This window comes from Odocoileus virginianus, chromosome 1, assembly GCF_023699985.2.
Source record: "Odocoileus virginianus isolate 20LAN1187 ecotype Illinois chromosome 1, Ovbor_1.2, whole genome shotgun sequence".
NCBI classification, from domain to species: domain Eukaryota; kingdom Metazoa; phylum Chordata; class Mammalia; order Artiodactyla; family Cervidae; genus Odocoileus; species Odocoileus virginianus.
In genome coordinates, this window is record NC_069674.1 from 48839127 (window position 1) to 48855867 (window position 16741).

At 39.3% G+C, this 16741-nt stretch overlaps 1 protein-coding gene across 3 annotated transcripts in view; it reads left to right on the forward strand.

Annotated features, from left to right (window-relative positions):
- The window catches only part of CREB5 (cAMP responsive element binding protein 5), a 432361-nt gene that overhangs the window by 73921 nt on the left and 341699 nt on the right, over positions 1 to 16741 (forward strand). For all 3 annotated transcript variants that reach the window (XM_070467861.1, XM_070467869.1, XM_070467873.1), the window contains exons 2-3: positions 2908 to 2979; positions 8871 to 8964. In XM_070467861.1, coding sequence (XP_070323962.1) covers positions 2926 to 2979; positions 8871 to 8964 — 148 coding nt within the window. In that variant the 5' untranslated portion in view covers positions 2908 to 2925. The remainder of the gene's footprint in view (positions 1 to 2907; positions 2980 to 8870; positions 8965 to 16741) is intronic.

The window sequence follows — 16741 nt, forward strand, 5'->3', positions numbered from 1 at the left end:
TCATTTATGTTTTAATAATATAATACAATGACTGGTGACTTTGTTGAACATAATGAACTGAACTCTATTTGAAGGCAGACTCAGCAGTCCTCTAATCAGTCCTATTCCTCTAAATGTGGTGTTCAGATGATGAAGGCTTGATAAGACAGTGTAAATCTATAGGGCTGAACTTTTAAAAAAAACAACTTAATGTTGTTCTAGTCTCCTACCACTAGCATCATATGACCATGATATTTACTGCAGTGCATATGCAAATTATCCACAATAATTAAAATAGGGTAGGTCATGTTGACATAAAGCAGAATTGCTTAGCTATACTGTTAAGGGCCTGAATTTATGGGAAAAGTCAGCATTGGGTGGACTAAGGTTTGGGATAGAGTTGTGAATATAGTTGAAAAATACTTCTTTGTCATACTGATGTGACAAGGCCTGGTCAGTCTCTTTCTTCACTTTAGTTTGTTAATTAATCCCTTTAACCTCCAGCAGTAGCACTTCCAATCTTGACCACTTCTATTGGCTGGACATTAATTATCATCATTACTTCTTTCAAATGTAAGCCATACCTGTATTTATATGGCACTTTTTCGAACTTTTCATTTTACTGTCATGTAATCTTAATATTGGTTAATAAGTTGACTAATACTGGCATTCTTTGGTTACCTTAGCAGCTAAAGTTCTTAAATGATGTCCAAGAAAGACTTACCTTATAGCAACTTCCGTTTTATATGTAAGGAATAGTTAATATTAGAGTGAGGTTCTATAATACTTGTCCACAAAATCTCCTCCCACCACTTCCAAACACACACACTTAAATACACAGACCTTTCTCCATAACTTGTAAAAGGATCCCTAACTGTCTATGTGACACAGGGATGAAGGAGCTGAAGACTGATATTCACATTCCCATTTTAAGGATGGGAAATTGAGGTATGAAACAACTGAGTGACCTGGTAATGGTCAGGCAGATCATAGACACAGAGATAGAAACATTCCAAGAAAGTGTTTTAAAAAGTTCACTAGAAAACCAAGGCATATTTAATATTAATGGATAACCCAATTGCCTTGCTGTTAGTTTTATCTTGGATCAAAATCATTTTCTCAGTGTTAAAGTCACTCTTTATTTGGAGGCTTAGAAGTAAGTTGTCAGCGCTCACAGGGATGAGGAGGGATGTTCTAGGATAAGTGATGGCAAAATCTTTGAACAATGAGATGTGAGAAGTCATTTTAGTTGCTCATGACTTTGCTCAGACAAGAACAAGTAAAAATCTTCTAAAGATATTTGTATTTTTTCTTCATCTAAATATAATAGTGTAAAAAAAATAATATGCATAAAACAATAAAGCTGTAAAATTATGCTACATTACTGCCTTGGTAGGTGACTAGTCATTTCAAATGGAGAGTGGAAAGGATATTACTTGCTGAAAGTTGTATGATGAGGATGAATAGTTATGTGAAGAGAGTTTACATTGTAAAATTTGTTTTCTATTTAATATCTGACTGGGATTGTTATCTAAGGCAAGTCTTTTTCCCTTTGTGTTTCAGAAAAGTGAAAGTATGCCTCTATTTCCCAAAGAATATATGTGGATATATTAGTGTTTGGGAAAGGGTGTAATGATGTACAAATTAAAATTTTTTTTTTGCAAGATGATAGAGTTTTCTTGGATGAAGGGTAACTATTCCATGAGTGAAGCCGAGTTTCCTCTTTCAAGAGTGAAGGTGACTTGAGACTCTTGGAATCACTTACAAGTAGCATTTTAAGGAGGCACATCACTTCCTTTGTTCAGAGACAAAACAGTAGGTATTAGTTCTATAATAAAGCCATGTCCCACCAGCAGCATGTGGAGCTTATTTAAACTTAGTTCCAAATTGGCAAAAAGAAAATTATGATTTAGAAAACTATTTAAATTGTGGAACTTCAACTGCATAGTACTTCTTATGATATATTAAAAAAATTATGTTGCTATATAGATTAGTAACTATACAATCATGTATACTGTACTTTTATTGGTTTGGGGGGGATTTGCTGAGATAATTTTGATTATACTCGATTTTTGCCTAATGAACTTACCTTAGAACCTAAGCCCTACTTAAGAAAAGACCCCACTATAATTTAACATATGTCTGTGATCATAGCATAAGGTTTTTCCCTGCAAAGCTACCTTATTCCAGATAGCTTATGTAGATCAGGGAGGCAGTCCCTTTAATCTAATTTTAATTTCAAATCAGCCTGTAAAACCAAATTGACGGAATATTTAAGGTAATGCTTTTTGTATTTTCTGATTTCACCCTTGCACAACTTGGATAGTTTTTGTTGAGGTATCATCAAATGCCTGAAATGAAAGGGAAGTTAAGGCTGTGACTCACCGCCAGGGTCATTTGCTAAGCTGGCAGTAGGGCTACCTTGTTCATACTCAGCTCAGTGGGGTGATCATGGGAGAATCATTTGACTTGATGTTCAGGGTTGGTCCTCACACTGATGATTGCCCAGTTACTACCCTCCTCCTGCTCTCTTAAGCAGCCAACCCCAAAGGACTGATGCAATCTTTGCCTAGGAACCTTCCTGCACAGGTGAGGGGTCTTACCTGGAAATAACACCTGGTGGGTGTTATTACAGACAGAATTTCTGCTGTAACAGACATTTTTAGAGTTGCATTTTGTTGGCAATTTTCCCCTCAAAGTGCAGTAAATATGCATTCGAGAAAATATAATAGGAACTCAGACTTCAGGGAGCCTAATAAACCTCAGCCAGGCAGGACCTATTGTTCGTGTTCATGTTTTCCTCATCTAATGCGGGAATTAGCAGAGGAGAGGGCTCTGAACCACTGCTTTTCTCATGTTTCTCAGGTAGAAGCAGGAGATATTCATGAATTTCTGTTTTCCTTCCTCCCTTTCTCCCTGACCCTTCAGATTTATGAGGAATCCAAGATGAATTTGGAGCAGGAGAGGCCGTTTGTCTGCAGTGCCCCAGGCTGCTCCCAGGTGAGTGTGGGGGGTCCTCTGCTCTGCCTGCAGGGGACGCAGTGCCTTCCCACAGGGAGGCACCTCTCACTTGGCCATCATGCCTGCTGCTGGCTTTCCTTCTTATACCCAGATATTCTCACCACTGCCACCACCACCACCATCATCATCATTTTCCACTTTGAATAGTTTGAACTACTTCCCGCCCAGCCTCTGTGATACATTGGTGTTGGCTATTTTCCCCCCATAACTTTCCCCGGGAAGTAAGCCAGCCGAATCCTGCCCACCAGATGTTCAGGATTGATATTTCAGACTGGGGGAAAGAGGGTGCCTGCTTTGACAATAGCTGCTTAAATTCTGGGCCATTGGATTACTGGTGAAATAGCTCACCATCAGAGACTGAATCTGATTTTGTTTTGTTTTCCCACTTGAGTAAAATAAAACTCCTAGACTCTTCTAGAACCCACAGTTTTCCCACTTATCTTTAAGAGAGCAAGTTGGCCTGCTGTGCTGGATTAACCCTCTTGTGGCCTCCAGGGTTCCTATCAAGTGGGTTAGATGTGAGGTTTAGATGAGGTTCTATGTGTAGAGTGTTTAGTGAAGGACCAGCACATTGTGCTCAATTAAGGTCCACTGTTGCTATGAAGACTTCAGCTATTACTATACTAGAACCTCTGTCTTTGAAAGAAAGTGGAAACATCCATCATCTAAAATCAGAGTCTGGCATTTTCCCTTTGGAACTTGATGGAGACTTTTTCTACTCTCGACCCTTTGGATGTCTCCAAGTTCTAGTCATTGGAAAATGACTATACATGGTGCTCTCACGCCAAGATCTTCACTTTATGGGATAAATAGCAAGCTTAGAACTCAGAGCACAGGCATGTGGTTAGCTATGTTCTTCTTTCTCTAAAATGCCCAGTAGTTTCAAGTGGAATCAAGCCCCATATTTTTGTCTGTTTATATTGTGGGATTGGTGACACAGTATGGAACCATGTCTGTGAGTCAATGAGAGGTGACGTCCATTAAGGACCCTTTCATTTTATCTCCCCAGAGAGTGTGAGGAGGGTTCTGGAAGCTTCCTGGGGGGAAGATGCCATGGGAACATGAAATGTTATTGCCCTGTGATGCTGCTGGTGACATCAGACACTGGCTAAGAAACCAGCATCCTTTGCTTGGGTTCTAGTAGATTCTGCAAGGGCTTTTGTGTGAACGCTGGTTTTTACTCTACAAATAAGGAAAGCAGCAGAGAGAATTATTTTGAAATTCAACTATTTGGGGCTGGTTTTGAAGGTCCCTTTGAAATAGGAAACACTGGGAAGACACAGATAGGTTGTTGTACCGGATAAAATTCTGCTAGACCATGACTCTCCACTGTGAAATAGAAAGTTCCCTTATCTAAGTTAAAACTGATTTCCACCTAGTTTTCTTAAGGAGGAGTTTTGATAGCCAGAAAAAATCCAGTTATTTGAGTAGTTTGCTTTGCTTTGGCTGTGAAAATGTGTCATTAAGTTTTGTTCAATTTGAGACACTCAACACACTTTCCAGGGGTCGGCTGTGTAAATAAAACACATGCATCCTGCCCCCACAGAGCTTCTAGCCTAACTGTCATCTGTGGAACACATGATCACATCGTCAATTAATTAATGAACTGCAATATTCTATGAAAGGAGAGCACAGGTCACCCTGAAAAATATCATAGGGGGTTTTACTTTACTTGGGAGAGGAGAATGGGGTTTCCTCTGCAGAAGGTGCATTTAAAGGAAAGGGATCCTCAAGAGATTTACCAAAGGCCAAAGAAGATTCATGGAGAGTTAAGGTTCCAGGATATTCCAGGGTTGTGAATGGTGGTAGAGAGAGCCTTTAAGGAAGGTTTAGCTGCATCCAGCATTTGGATAAGTCAGAAAAGTGCACAGTGGCTGTTGGACAGTGCGGTGGAAATTTCCCATTTTCGACCCTCCCGACATTTGGGGCTGAATGATTCTTTGTTGTGATGGTGTTAGGGGGCCTCCCTATGCACTGTTGTGGTGGTGTTTAGTCGCTAAGTTGCTGCCTTTGCGAACTACTTGTTAGTGAAAGAAAGTTTCCATTTGTCCTTGGCATGGAAAGGCTCAGATAGTGTCTGTGAGTGATAACAAGCTCAATCTCAGTCACAATTCTGCCTTTGTGATGGGGGTAACTAAGAAAATGCGCTTTTAAAGGATTGCTGTTGTTGTTTTAGACACTAATTTGCATCTGACTCTTTGCGACCCCCTGGACTGTAGCCCGCCAGGCTTCTCTGTCTATGGGATTTTTCAAGCAAGGATGCTGGAGTGGATTGCCGTTTCCTTCTTCAGGGGCTCATTCTGATCCAGGGATTGAACCCATGGCTCCTGCCGTGTCCCCTGCATTGTAGGCAGACTCTTTAACCACTGAGCTGCTGGGGAAGCCCTCCCTGTGCACTATGGGATACTTAGCAACATTGTTGACCTCTACTTGTTAGGTCCCATGAGCACTCCTCACTTGTAACAACCAGAAATGTTTCCAGACATTACTAAATGTCCCCTTGGGGGCTAAACTGCCCCTGTTGAGAGCGACAACCCAATGCTTTGCATTTCAGCTTTAACCTTGTTTCTTTCTGGATCTGTTTCCTTTTGGAGGATCACCTACTTCTTCCTGATGCTCTCCCTTTCTATTTTAGGTATTGCTACAAGCCATCTTTTCTCCTTCTTGGAATCAGGCAGGGTATAAATAAACAAATGTTACAGACGTGCAGTCACTGGTGTCAGATGCTGCTGGAGCTGGGATAGCGAGAGGCCTGAGCAGGGCTCTTGGGTTTGGCAGTTGGGTGCCTGCCGGCGACCTATGAGAGAGGAGTCCGGTTGGGGGCCAGATTGGAAGGGATTACCGAGCGAGTGGGTGGTGAGGAAGTGGAGGTGGCCAGCATAGAGGAGTCTTTCAAGAGTGCTAGGGAGTGACGGAAAGCAGAGTGATATAATGGTAGCCCGAGAAGGAAGCAGCTTGAGAAAGGTTCTTTTTAAAGTCAGGGCTCTCCAGGCTGGGTTTTGTCGAGGGCAAGGAGGAGTGAGCGTGCGGACTTGAAAGATCACAGCTTGACTGTCCATCCTCAGGAGACAGGGGTGTAGAGGATCCTGTGAAGGATGGGGGTGCTCATTTCTCTGAGACAGGAGAGAACAGAAACAGAACCCATGAAGTTAATGCAGATTCTCAGATGGAGGTGATAATAAAGGTTGAAGGGGTGCATTTCAAATGATCTTCAGCTTCACTGAAAGCAGGTCATTCATTTCCTTGAGAAGGCTGAGTGAACTGATGAAATAGTTGGACAAACATGAGAAATGAGAATTTGCACAGTTTCTTGGTTTTAAGGTAAAAGTCCAAGCCTCTTCTTTCAACACCCTCTAAATTTGAATGTGAAGATAAACCTACAACTTGATGTCTCTCTTTAATGTGGAAGTGTTTTTTCTTGACAAGCTGTTATAAAAATATGAGCATCTTTCAATTGAAAAGAAATTAGAATTAAGAATATATAGTGGTTGGTCAGTGATACCAAGGGTCTCCTGGTGGGGTGTTAGGGAATCAGTCTATCATGACATTTACTTTAGCCTCATTCCATAGTCTGGGAACCTGCATGGAGAAGAAAGGATGGCTGGGAATTGGAAATGGAAGTAAGAATGGATTATTAGTGCTTGCACTGTGTTGGAGGTGATGGATGGATTCCCCCACCCTTTCCCCTAATTGGAAAGAACCTTTGCTGTATTAGGAATAGCTCGTAATATCTGAGAGATTTTTGTGTATGTGTTATGACTCCTTATAAATTAACTGTGTCCCACAAGTGAGGAGAGACAAGTTTCCTGTGTTCCTTCTAATCTCACAGAGTCCAGTGTTAATTTCAGTGTTCCTTTGCTCTCTGCATTAACCATGTTTTAAGTTCCAGTGGCCTCTCTCAGCTCTGTGTCTTTTGCAGTCTGTACATTTTGGCTGTGTATAATTTGCTGCTCTTTTCCTACCAAACATAAAAAAAAAAAATTCAAGACATCCTATATTGTCTCTTTTGGAAGATTATTACAGTTAATATGAGGTATTATGGAAAGGCTCAAATGGTAAAGAATCTGCCTATAATTCAGGAGACCTGGGTTCCATCCCTGGGTTGGGAAAATCCCCTGGAGAAGGGAATAGCTACCTACTTCAGTATTGTGTCTGGAGAATTCTATGGAATGAGGGGCTTGGTGGGCTACAATCCATGGGGTTGTAAAGAGTCAGATACAACTGAGCAACTAACACTTTAACTTTCGTTTTTCTTTCCTACCAAATGTAAAAAGAAAATCCAAGATATCCTCTATTGTCTCTTTTGGAAGATAATTATAGTTACTATGATATATTATGGAAATTATTTTTAGTATATAATAAGTTTATATTCTATTTTTTTCTGTTTGTATCCTATTTTAGGCTATTGTTTTATGGATCCAAAAATGGCTGCCCAAATGGCTGCAAACGAAGCCTACTACCATGTGGTTTTTTGGTTATATATTATAGAAAAATTATGATAAGGCTTTTGACAGAAAGACTTTAAGAATTTTAATCTATGTGTCTAAGTCACACATGGTATTGTAACATATTTGATGCAGTCATTCTACTGTGGTGTTAGAGGACCAAGAAAATAGATGATCCTGCAGGAAAAAGCCACATGTCATGGAGACTTCTGTGTATTCAGAAATCTGGCATTATCACCATGCTTTGCACCTTCTATACTCTCCAATTTATGTTATACAAATGACAAAGAAATGAATGATATTTATTTAAAGAACTACTTTTGAAATATTCCAATGAATTTAGCCTAGTGAATCCTCTCATTCCCTTGAATACAAATTATATTATTTGCAGAAAAGATTTCTATTCTAGTATACAATGGTAATTGAAATTTGTAGCCACTATCCTGTGGAGCTGGGATGCTCTGAAAGATTTTCTAAATTGTCAAAGCCTAAGAAATATTTAGCAGACCTAATTGTCTTTTGTTGTATTTTCATTTGACTTTGATAAGTCAAATACTTAGTTAATTTTAGTTATTAAAATGTACCAGTCTGAGTCAGGATAAACTAGGATCTGCTGCAATAACAAATCAGCTCAAAGCTTCAGTGACTTGACACAGTAAAGATTGATTTCAGTTGCCCAAGCATACATTTCAATTATAGATTGACAGGAAATTTGTCATAATTTTTTAGCATTTGGAAATGCTCTTCATAATCCTCCAGAGATTTAGGATGATTGAGGGGCCACTGTGAATGGCCATGCTAAAAGGGAAAGGATCTTGCCCCAGGAAGTTGATGCTCACATCTGGGTGACGTGTCACTTCCATTCATGACTCAGTGGGCAGAACCACTCACATGGCCCCACCAAACCGGAAGAGGGCCAGGAAATCTAATCCCATCATATGACCTGAAGCCAGCCAATTGAATACACTTGGGCACAGCATTTTGACAATCATAGTGTCATTCTCTGAAAATTAAAACTAAAGTGTTGGTTTACTAGGGAGTATAGACCATTAAAAGCAATTTGTCTTGTTACTACATATCATATATATAATTATGATTACTGAGATAATCAGTGTTCAACGTCTTCATATACAGAAACATAGTATGCAAATGTCATGGGGTACATTTGTAGATATAGAGCACATAATTAGGCATGACATGTAATTCTTTCCCAAAGAAAGAATGTGACATAAATGCACATGTGCTTGCATAAAATAATTTGTCATTTTACTTACCAACCATGCTTTCACACTTTTTCAGAACTAACCTCTTGTTTTGCCTGTCACGTTTACAATGCTGAGTAAATCTTTTTCTCTGCGATGGCAAATATTTATTATAAAACTGAATGGCTCCTCTCCTCTCTCCCTTTTTTATTTTGTCTGACAGCGCTTCCCAACAGAGGACCATCTGATGATTCATAGGCACAAGCATGAAATGACTTTGAAGTTTCCCTCAATAAAAACAGACAATATGTTATCAGGTAAGGAGCCATCAGGCAAAGAGGCTTGGGTGAGCAGATCAGCCACACGAGAGATACTTGTTGTGCATAGCAGAATGATTTTCCAATGGCAAATTCTGAGCCTTGAAAATATACATTTCTAAGGTATCGCTGAGACTTAAAGTAATGGTAAGAAGAAATGTAATCAGCTAATGTAGTGTTTACTAAAATAATTGGAGCTCTGTGACTTCTCATTTTTCTGTAATGTGAAATATTTATTGCTATGGAACTTGGATCCATGTATTTTTTCAAAAAAATCACATACCTGTAATTATTCAAGCAACAAATATTAATTGAGCATTGGTAATGCACTCTGCATAAAAAGCAGAGACATTACTTTGTCAACAAAGGTCTGTCTAGTCAAGGCTATGGTTTTTCCAGTAGTCATGTATGGATGTGAGAGTTGGACTGTGAAGAAAGCTGAGTGCTGAATAATTGATGCTTTTGAACTGTGGTGTTGGAGAAGACTCTTGAGAGTCCCTTGGACTGCAAGGAGATCCAACCAGTCCATCCTGAAGAAGATCAGTCCTGGGTGTTCATTGGAAGGACTGATGTTGAAACTGAAACTCCAATACTTTGGCCACCTGATGTGAAGAGCTGACTCATTGGAAAAGACCCTGATGCTGGGAAAGATTGAGGGTGGGAGAAAAAGGGTACGACAGAGGATGAGATGGCTGGATGGCATCACCGACTCAATGGACATGAGTTTGGGTGGACTCTAGGAGTTGGTGATGGACAGGGAGCCCTGGCGTGCTGCGATTCATGGGGTCACAGAGTCAGACACGACTGAGTGACTGAACTGAACTGAACTGAATGCACTCTGCACCATTTTGAGTGCCATGAGCCTCAAAGATTGATATGATTACTATTTTTGAGGACATCATAATGTTGTGTGTGTGTGTGTGTGTGTGTGTGTGTGAAAACTTAGCTAAAACAGAAGACTGTCCATGATGTGTATCAGAAGAGCATTGTAAGGGTTATGCTGTGTGACTTTAGTAAAAGGAACTCTCTTTCTGGTTGAACTAATCAGTGAACGTTTCCTTAAGAAACAGTACCTGCTTCATAATTAGGAAATTAAATGAGTTAATGATGGAAATATAGCAAGTATTCAACACATGTGAGCAGAAATAAATAAGGCTAATCTATCAATTAATTGCCTTTCTGTCCCATTTTGACAAAAGAGTGCCAGGAGTAAGGAAAGAGTGCAAGGAGTGAGAAAACTTGAATTCTAGTCTGGCCAGATGACCTTGAGTAAGTTGGTGAACACTTCTGGGCTTCAGTTTCCTTTTCTATAAAATGGGAATGATTTTTATCTTCCCAGATACAATGAAAGTATTAAGTGAAAGTATTTCATGAGCCCAACCATGGTAATTAAAGCATTTCCTATTGCCCTTCTTAGGCTAGAAATAATTTGTTCAAGCCACTGACTCCCTGGCATTGTGAAAAGAGTCACACCCATGAACATGTTTTAAAAGATATCAGAAGAGAAACTGATTGCCCAGGCAAAACTGGCTCCAATAATTGAGCATTTCTGTGACACTTAAATTTTACAAGTGTTTTATTATCACTATTATCAGTAAACCCTCTAAGAGTTTTGTCAGACAGGTTATTATTACAACCCACATTTTACTGAAGAGGTGGAGGGACGTGGGAGAGGGAGCAGCTCTCTCAAACTCCCCAGTTCAGTTCAGTCGCTCAGTCCTGTCAGACTCTGCAACCCCAGGGACTATAGCATGCCAGGCCTCCCAGCAGGGCAGAAATAGAGCCCCTGATCCTACACTTCTAACCCTCTGACCCGCACCAGCTACTGCACTGTCAGGCTTCCTCAGTAGATACATACGATCAAATACTTTCAGTGATGGGACCATCCACACATGTTCACAATCCAGCCTGTACTTGTTAATAATGCAGATGTACTATAGTTTGGAAGACTCTTGAGTTCAAAGGCAATCTTTTCCTTCAACCATCCCCCGACACCCTTCCCCAATACCTCTCTCAGTCTCTTTGTTTTCATTGAACTAGCTGGCTCTTCAGAAACAGCTTTGTCTTTCCTTAAGTCTAGAAACAGAGATGCAGAAACTCAAATTTCTAAGAATTATGAAATCTTGTAAGGATTAGGAAGGGTGGTCTGTTCTTCTGTTTTGATCATTTATTAAGTTCTGTAGAGTCACATGTGGTGTTACCTTACAGTTCAACAATGAACATATATATGCAAATAACAAGGCATTAGACTTTGGAATCCCCAGTATTTTAAAATAATAAGTTCACCCTTTATTTTAACCCAAACAGGATCCTTAAATAGGCTGCCTTGTGGTAGGGAGTGGTAGGTGAGTGTGAGGGTGCTGTGCTTAGTCGCTCAGTCGTGTCTGACTCTTTGCAACCCTATGGACTATAGCCCACCGGGCTCCTTTGTCCTTGGGATTCTCCAGGCAAGAATACTGGAGTGGGTTGCCATGCTCTCCTCCAGGGGATCTTCCCAACCCAGGGATTGAACCCAGGTCTGCCACTTTGTAGGCGGATTCTTCACCATCTTTTGTTCTCTCAGGTTTTATGTTGAAGCTGGTAGGAGGCCATTCCATACTCCCAATGAAATTGAGTGCTAAATTTTAAAATATGCTCCCCATGCTGCATGTTTGTAATCGTGCAGAATTTTCTTGCTGGAACAGAATGCAAAGTTATCCAGTCCAACTCCAGGGGTTGAGGTCAACTACACATCATATGTCAATTTGTCTACAGTGAATTGTAATAGGCTATTTACTGGGTATTTTTGCCTTGCTATTTTTTCTCAAGAAAGTCTTTATACATATTTATCTCAAACACAGTTTTAGCATACTAGATTATGATTGTAAAAATGATTGAAATTTTACTTGTGTATATCTTGATTGCTTGGATTTGAATTTATCAAAAGTTTCAGAATATATTTTTATGAAAATATGTTCATTAAGATTTTATTTCTTAATGTCCCTTAAGCCTATTTTGTGGCCTCTCATAAAGATTAATAATTTTGTACAGCTTGAAATATAGTAAAAATAAAAATAGTATAAATCAAATCATCATCATCATACAGCATCATCAGGACAAAAATGTTTAAGTCCCTCCTGGGTTATTTTTTTTCAAGCAATATTCAATTATACAAAATTTTATTTCAGACGAATTGGAGTTTGACATATATTAAGGAGATAATGTATGGTAGGTATGCTTATCACTGATTTCAGCATATCTGGCTAACCTAAATTTTTGGAAAATCACTTCATCCTTCATTAATTGCAAATATTGCAGTTAGGGAAGTTATTAAGATACCACAGATATATTCTTCATGGATAAATATCCAAAGAATTGTAAGATTTGAAATAATTCATAGCTTTGCCATAGAGCCCATTTTATTTAGGGTAGGTAGAATTTACTACTCAATATGACTGTAAACAATCTTTGACACACCACAAGTCAGGATAATACCAGTGGCAGTCCTGATGTTTAATTAAGATGAGTCTGCTCTTATAGATGGGGTGTCAACATAAAGCCTTTCTTTCTAAGGGGACGGTACTAAGTAGGGACAGGAATAGGGGTGGTGGTGTTGGATTCTGAGGGCAAAGACTTCCATCCCCTCCCACCTTGGTCCTTCCACCCTTATTTGGGCCATATGATACATGTCCAGAGTTCCTGATGTGATCAGGGGCATGAGTCATTCCCTTTAGCTGTTCTTAATCTGATAGGTGATAATTTCTTTGTGAGGGAAGTGGTGATAGTGATGGTTTTTAAGTGCCAAGTTTGAGATGGGAATCTACTGAGGACAATACACTTCCACACACAGGTTGCAAAACTACCAACTACCACATCACATCAGATCTGGTTTGCAAATGATGATCAAATTTCAGTATTAGAGATAGTGAAGCATTAGAGATACCTGTTTGGGTCTATGTTAATGGTTTTATGGCTTGGTGTCCTGGAATTCCCCCATCTTGCCCTATCAAACATCCCCACCTTCATTTTTTACAGGGTTCCCAGGTTTTGCACAGGGGGAAAACAGAATAGGAATCAAAGTGCAACTTTGTAGCTGAACAAATAATAAGCAGATAATACTCTAGATGAGAACTCTGTGTGTATGTGTTGTGTGTTGTGGAAATATGGTAGAAATATTGTCCTAGAAGATGATCGATTTTGTTTCATTAAAGGGAAGGTGAAGTTCAAGAGTATCACAGACCTCTCCCAAAAGGTAAAGCCCTATCAACACTCAGGTGGGAAACCTGAGAAAGAGACACAGAGACTGCCTTTAAATGTCTGGTCAGTTCCCCCACTAGACATCTTAATCCGATTAATGCTGCAGGCAAAGGGGCTGTGCTTGTAGAGAAGTTAGGACAGGCACCCGCTGAGGTGTAGAAAGAGGATCTGAAGCTGCCCCTTCACCACCATTCATTTATTTAACAAACATTTGATGAGTGCCTGCAAGGATTCTATTGTGTTGGGTGCTGGGAATGTGGCATTGAACCAGACAGATGAAGTTGCTCTTCCATAGAGCTGACTTTATGCTATTGAGAGTGGGGAGGAAGAGAGATAATAGAAAAACAAAACAAAACAAAACAACCCCCTGCCCCCAGATAAATAAATACGAAAATATCTGTTAGGGACAAGTACTCTGATGAAGATAAAAACATGATGGTGTGACATCAGTGGCCAGCAGGCTATCTGAAGGGAGGTCAGGAAATGCCTTTTCTGGATGGGTATGACATTTCAGCCAAGACCTGGTGTTCAGTACTCCAGGCTCAGTGAATCTTTCTCCCTGACCTCTGAGTGTGGTGGGGCTGGGAGTGGTAAAACCCCAACACCAGAGGCAGTGCAGCTGACTGTCTTGCACTGACGCACAGAGGAGAGATGAGAGAGACTGGCTTCTTCATCTCATCTTCCTTGTAAAAAGGACACTAGAACCCTTCAGGACCCAGCTGAGATCTGGATTAGGTCTAGAAGTACAGCCTAGTTCCAGACTCAGAACCTAATTCTTACTGTGGAGAAAGCAAAATGTTTTCAATGAAGTAGAACTGTTGTTTCCAAGAGGCTGTAATCAACCAGACAATCTCAGAATCTGAATCTACTGCCCATGGCTCTTTGCTGTAAACCCTACTTAATAATCCAAGAACATTTTAATAGAGAAGTCAGAGGAAAGGTGACATATCACTGCAAATTCTTTTTGGAATGAACTGGGATATAAAAAGTAAATAAATCACACACATGCAAACACACATACACGCGCACATACATGGCCCATACTTCCCTTCTTTCTCTTCCATCAGTGGTAAAGTTACATAGTGATTTATCATTATGGAAATCAATCAGATCTTCATGGAACAGAGGGTGGTGGAGATGGCTTGCACCAGAGGGCAGCATGATAATAGCAATAGCTACCACTTATTGCCATATTTTATGCCAGTAATTGTGGCCCGCCCCTGCTTTATATACACTGTCATTTAATCCTGGCCACTTTTTTTTCCCGTATGAGTGAAAAACATCAAGAGGATAAGCAATTTGTCCCAAGTCCCTATCTATATTTTTCTTACTATATATCTAGATTTGGTGAGATATGCATATTATTTTTAGCATATTTCAGCCTGAGATTTATGTTTGGATATGTCTATGAACTGCTTTTTATTATTGATTTATCTCTTCAGTAGTCATCAAATGGAAAGAAGAGTCAAACATTTTTAGAAGGAAATTATAACAATGCATTAGCATTTAGAGGAATGAAGAGTTGTGTTTTTGAATCAGATTTTCTCATCCACTGTGATAAGTTGCTATTGGCATCTAGGCCATGTCAGCTTGTTATTCATGTTTTTAATTGGTCAAGCAAAGTAGAATTTTAAAAATTTACCTGAATATGTCAGAGGCCTGATTGAAAGTCTCCTTTTATATATGAAAAATTGACTTCTAGTCTATTTAACCTAGAACCCAACCCCTTTTGACAAAGAGTGTAGAACTTGGGCCATTAGTGACTAAGTGGAAGCATTAAGCTTTGGATTCCACTATGCAGGGCAGATTTTGACCCCTTCATTTACGTGGCCAGCAAAGACGTGGTTTCACAGTGTTAGTAACACTTTTTAGTGGCTTAGCTTCTCTAAATGGAATTAAAATTGTGACTTAATGGCTGTTGGAACATTTAGGGTTAGGCCATGGCTGATAGTATGCAGTTGTGGAAAATATACTTGTATTTTTGAATCCATACTGCTGTCTTCTGGAATCATGTGTTGTAAGAGATGCCTTTATCAGAGCATGCTCTGGTTGACTCATATCCTCTCTAAGGGTGTCTAGTCCACCAGCTCGCTGCCTTGACAGTAAATGGATTGCAGCATATGAGCCAAGAGTGTCAGAGTGTGTCTTACTTCTTACTGATCTGGATCAGCCCAGTCCAGGTCAGTTTTTAAGTATCCCACAGCTATTGTTAAAAGCCAGAGTTGCTTTGGTTTGTCCCATGGGAGAACTGCCTCTTGGGACAGATGTCAGTGTCACCGAGAGGACCCTATTGCTCTTATTGTATATTCACACTCAATAAAAGGCACATTTATTGCAAAGAAGCCTGTCTAGAATTCTGTAGGATTCTGTAAGTTGTTACTGATTATTGCTCTTATGAAGGATTATGTATTTTAAAATTCATTTAATGTAAACTTTCTTAACTAGAACTCTACTAAAATGCAGGTAAGGGATAAGAATATTTCAAAGAAAGCATTGGTTGAAAAATTAGTGGGATAAATCTGATTATAAAAAGAATATTAAAAATCTCTAAGAGAGAAGCCTTTTTTGAGAACCCTCTTACCAAAATAGATAGGCTACTTCTAATATTTTTCTCTATTGATTTGAGCAGCATTCTTAAGGAATTCCATTAAGCCACATTTTGTTGGCTGAAATTGAGTCATGTAAATTATAAAAATGCATTGGCTTTAAAAAAATACCCTACAGTTAGAATGGTCACTAATTCAAACTGATCTTTCTTACAACTGGTCTGAATAAGTGAGGCTTTTATAGTATCAATTTAATACAGAATGATATAAAATTACTTTATAGAGTCCTTTAGTAATACCGTCACTGAGACTATCAGACCAATAGGAAAAAAGTTTGGCTTAGGTGACTCACATTTTTTCTCTTCTGGTATATGATGGGAAATCTGCTTTTCCTTTCTTCTTAAATTGATGACTTGTCACCTTGCCTTTTTTATCATTAAAAAGATGAAACATAGACAGACATATAACTCAAACATAGCTCTGAAACTGAATAAGGTAGCAACCTATTATTAAATGTAAAGCAGACTAAACACTTTTTTAAAAGAAGAATTCGGTTTCATGCTTTAGCTTTGTGCTTGTCATTTAGGCTTTGGAATAATCATACTTGCTGGGACTGAAGCACTTGATGGTAGGCAGGCTATGGATTGACTGAAAACTTAGTGAGTTGCTCTTTTCCCTAATAGTTCTAGCCATACACTTGTGGCCCTTCCCAGATGAGATGTAATGTGATGCAGGATTTTTTATCATAGAAATGATGGGTAAATTCCTAACTCATAATGCCATATTTGTGGTCCTTTTCCTGGCAGATAGGCAAATAGAGCCTCTGCTCTGTTGGCAAATGTCCTTTACCGAGCTATTTACAGAGACAGTGATTTTATGAGAAGATGCTCCATTTTCAAGAAATAGACTCATCATTCCAGGAAGGGAACTAGCTACTGAAATATGACAAACTTTACAAAAGATATTTTATCCCTTTTGGTGCAAATCTTTCTTGT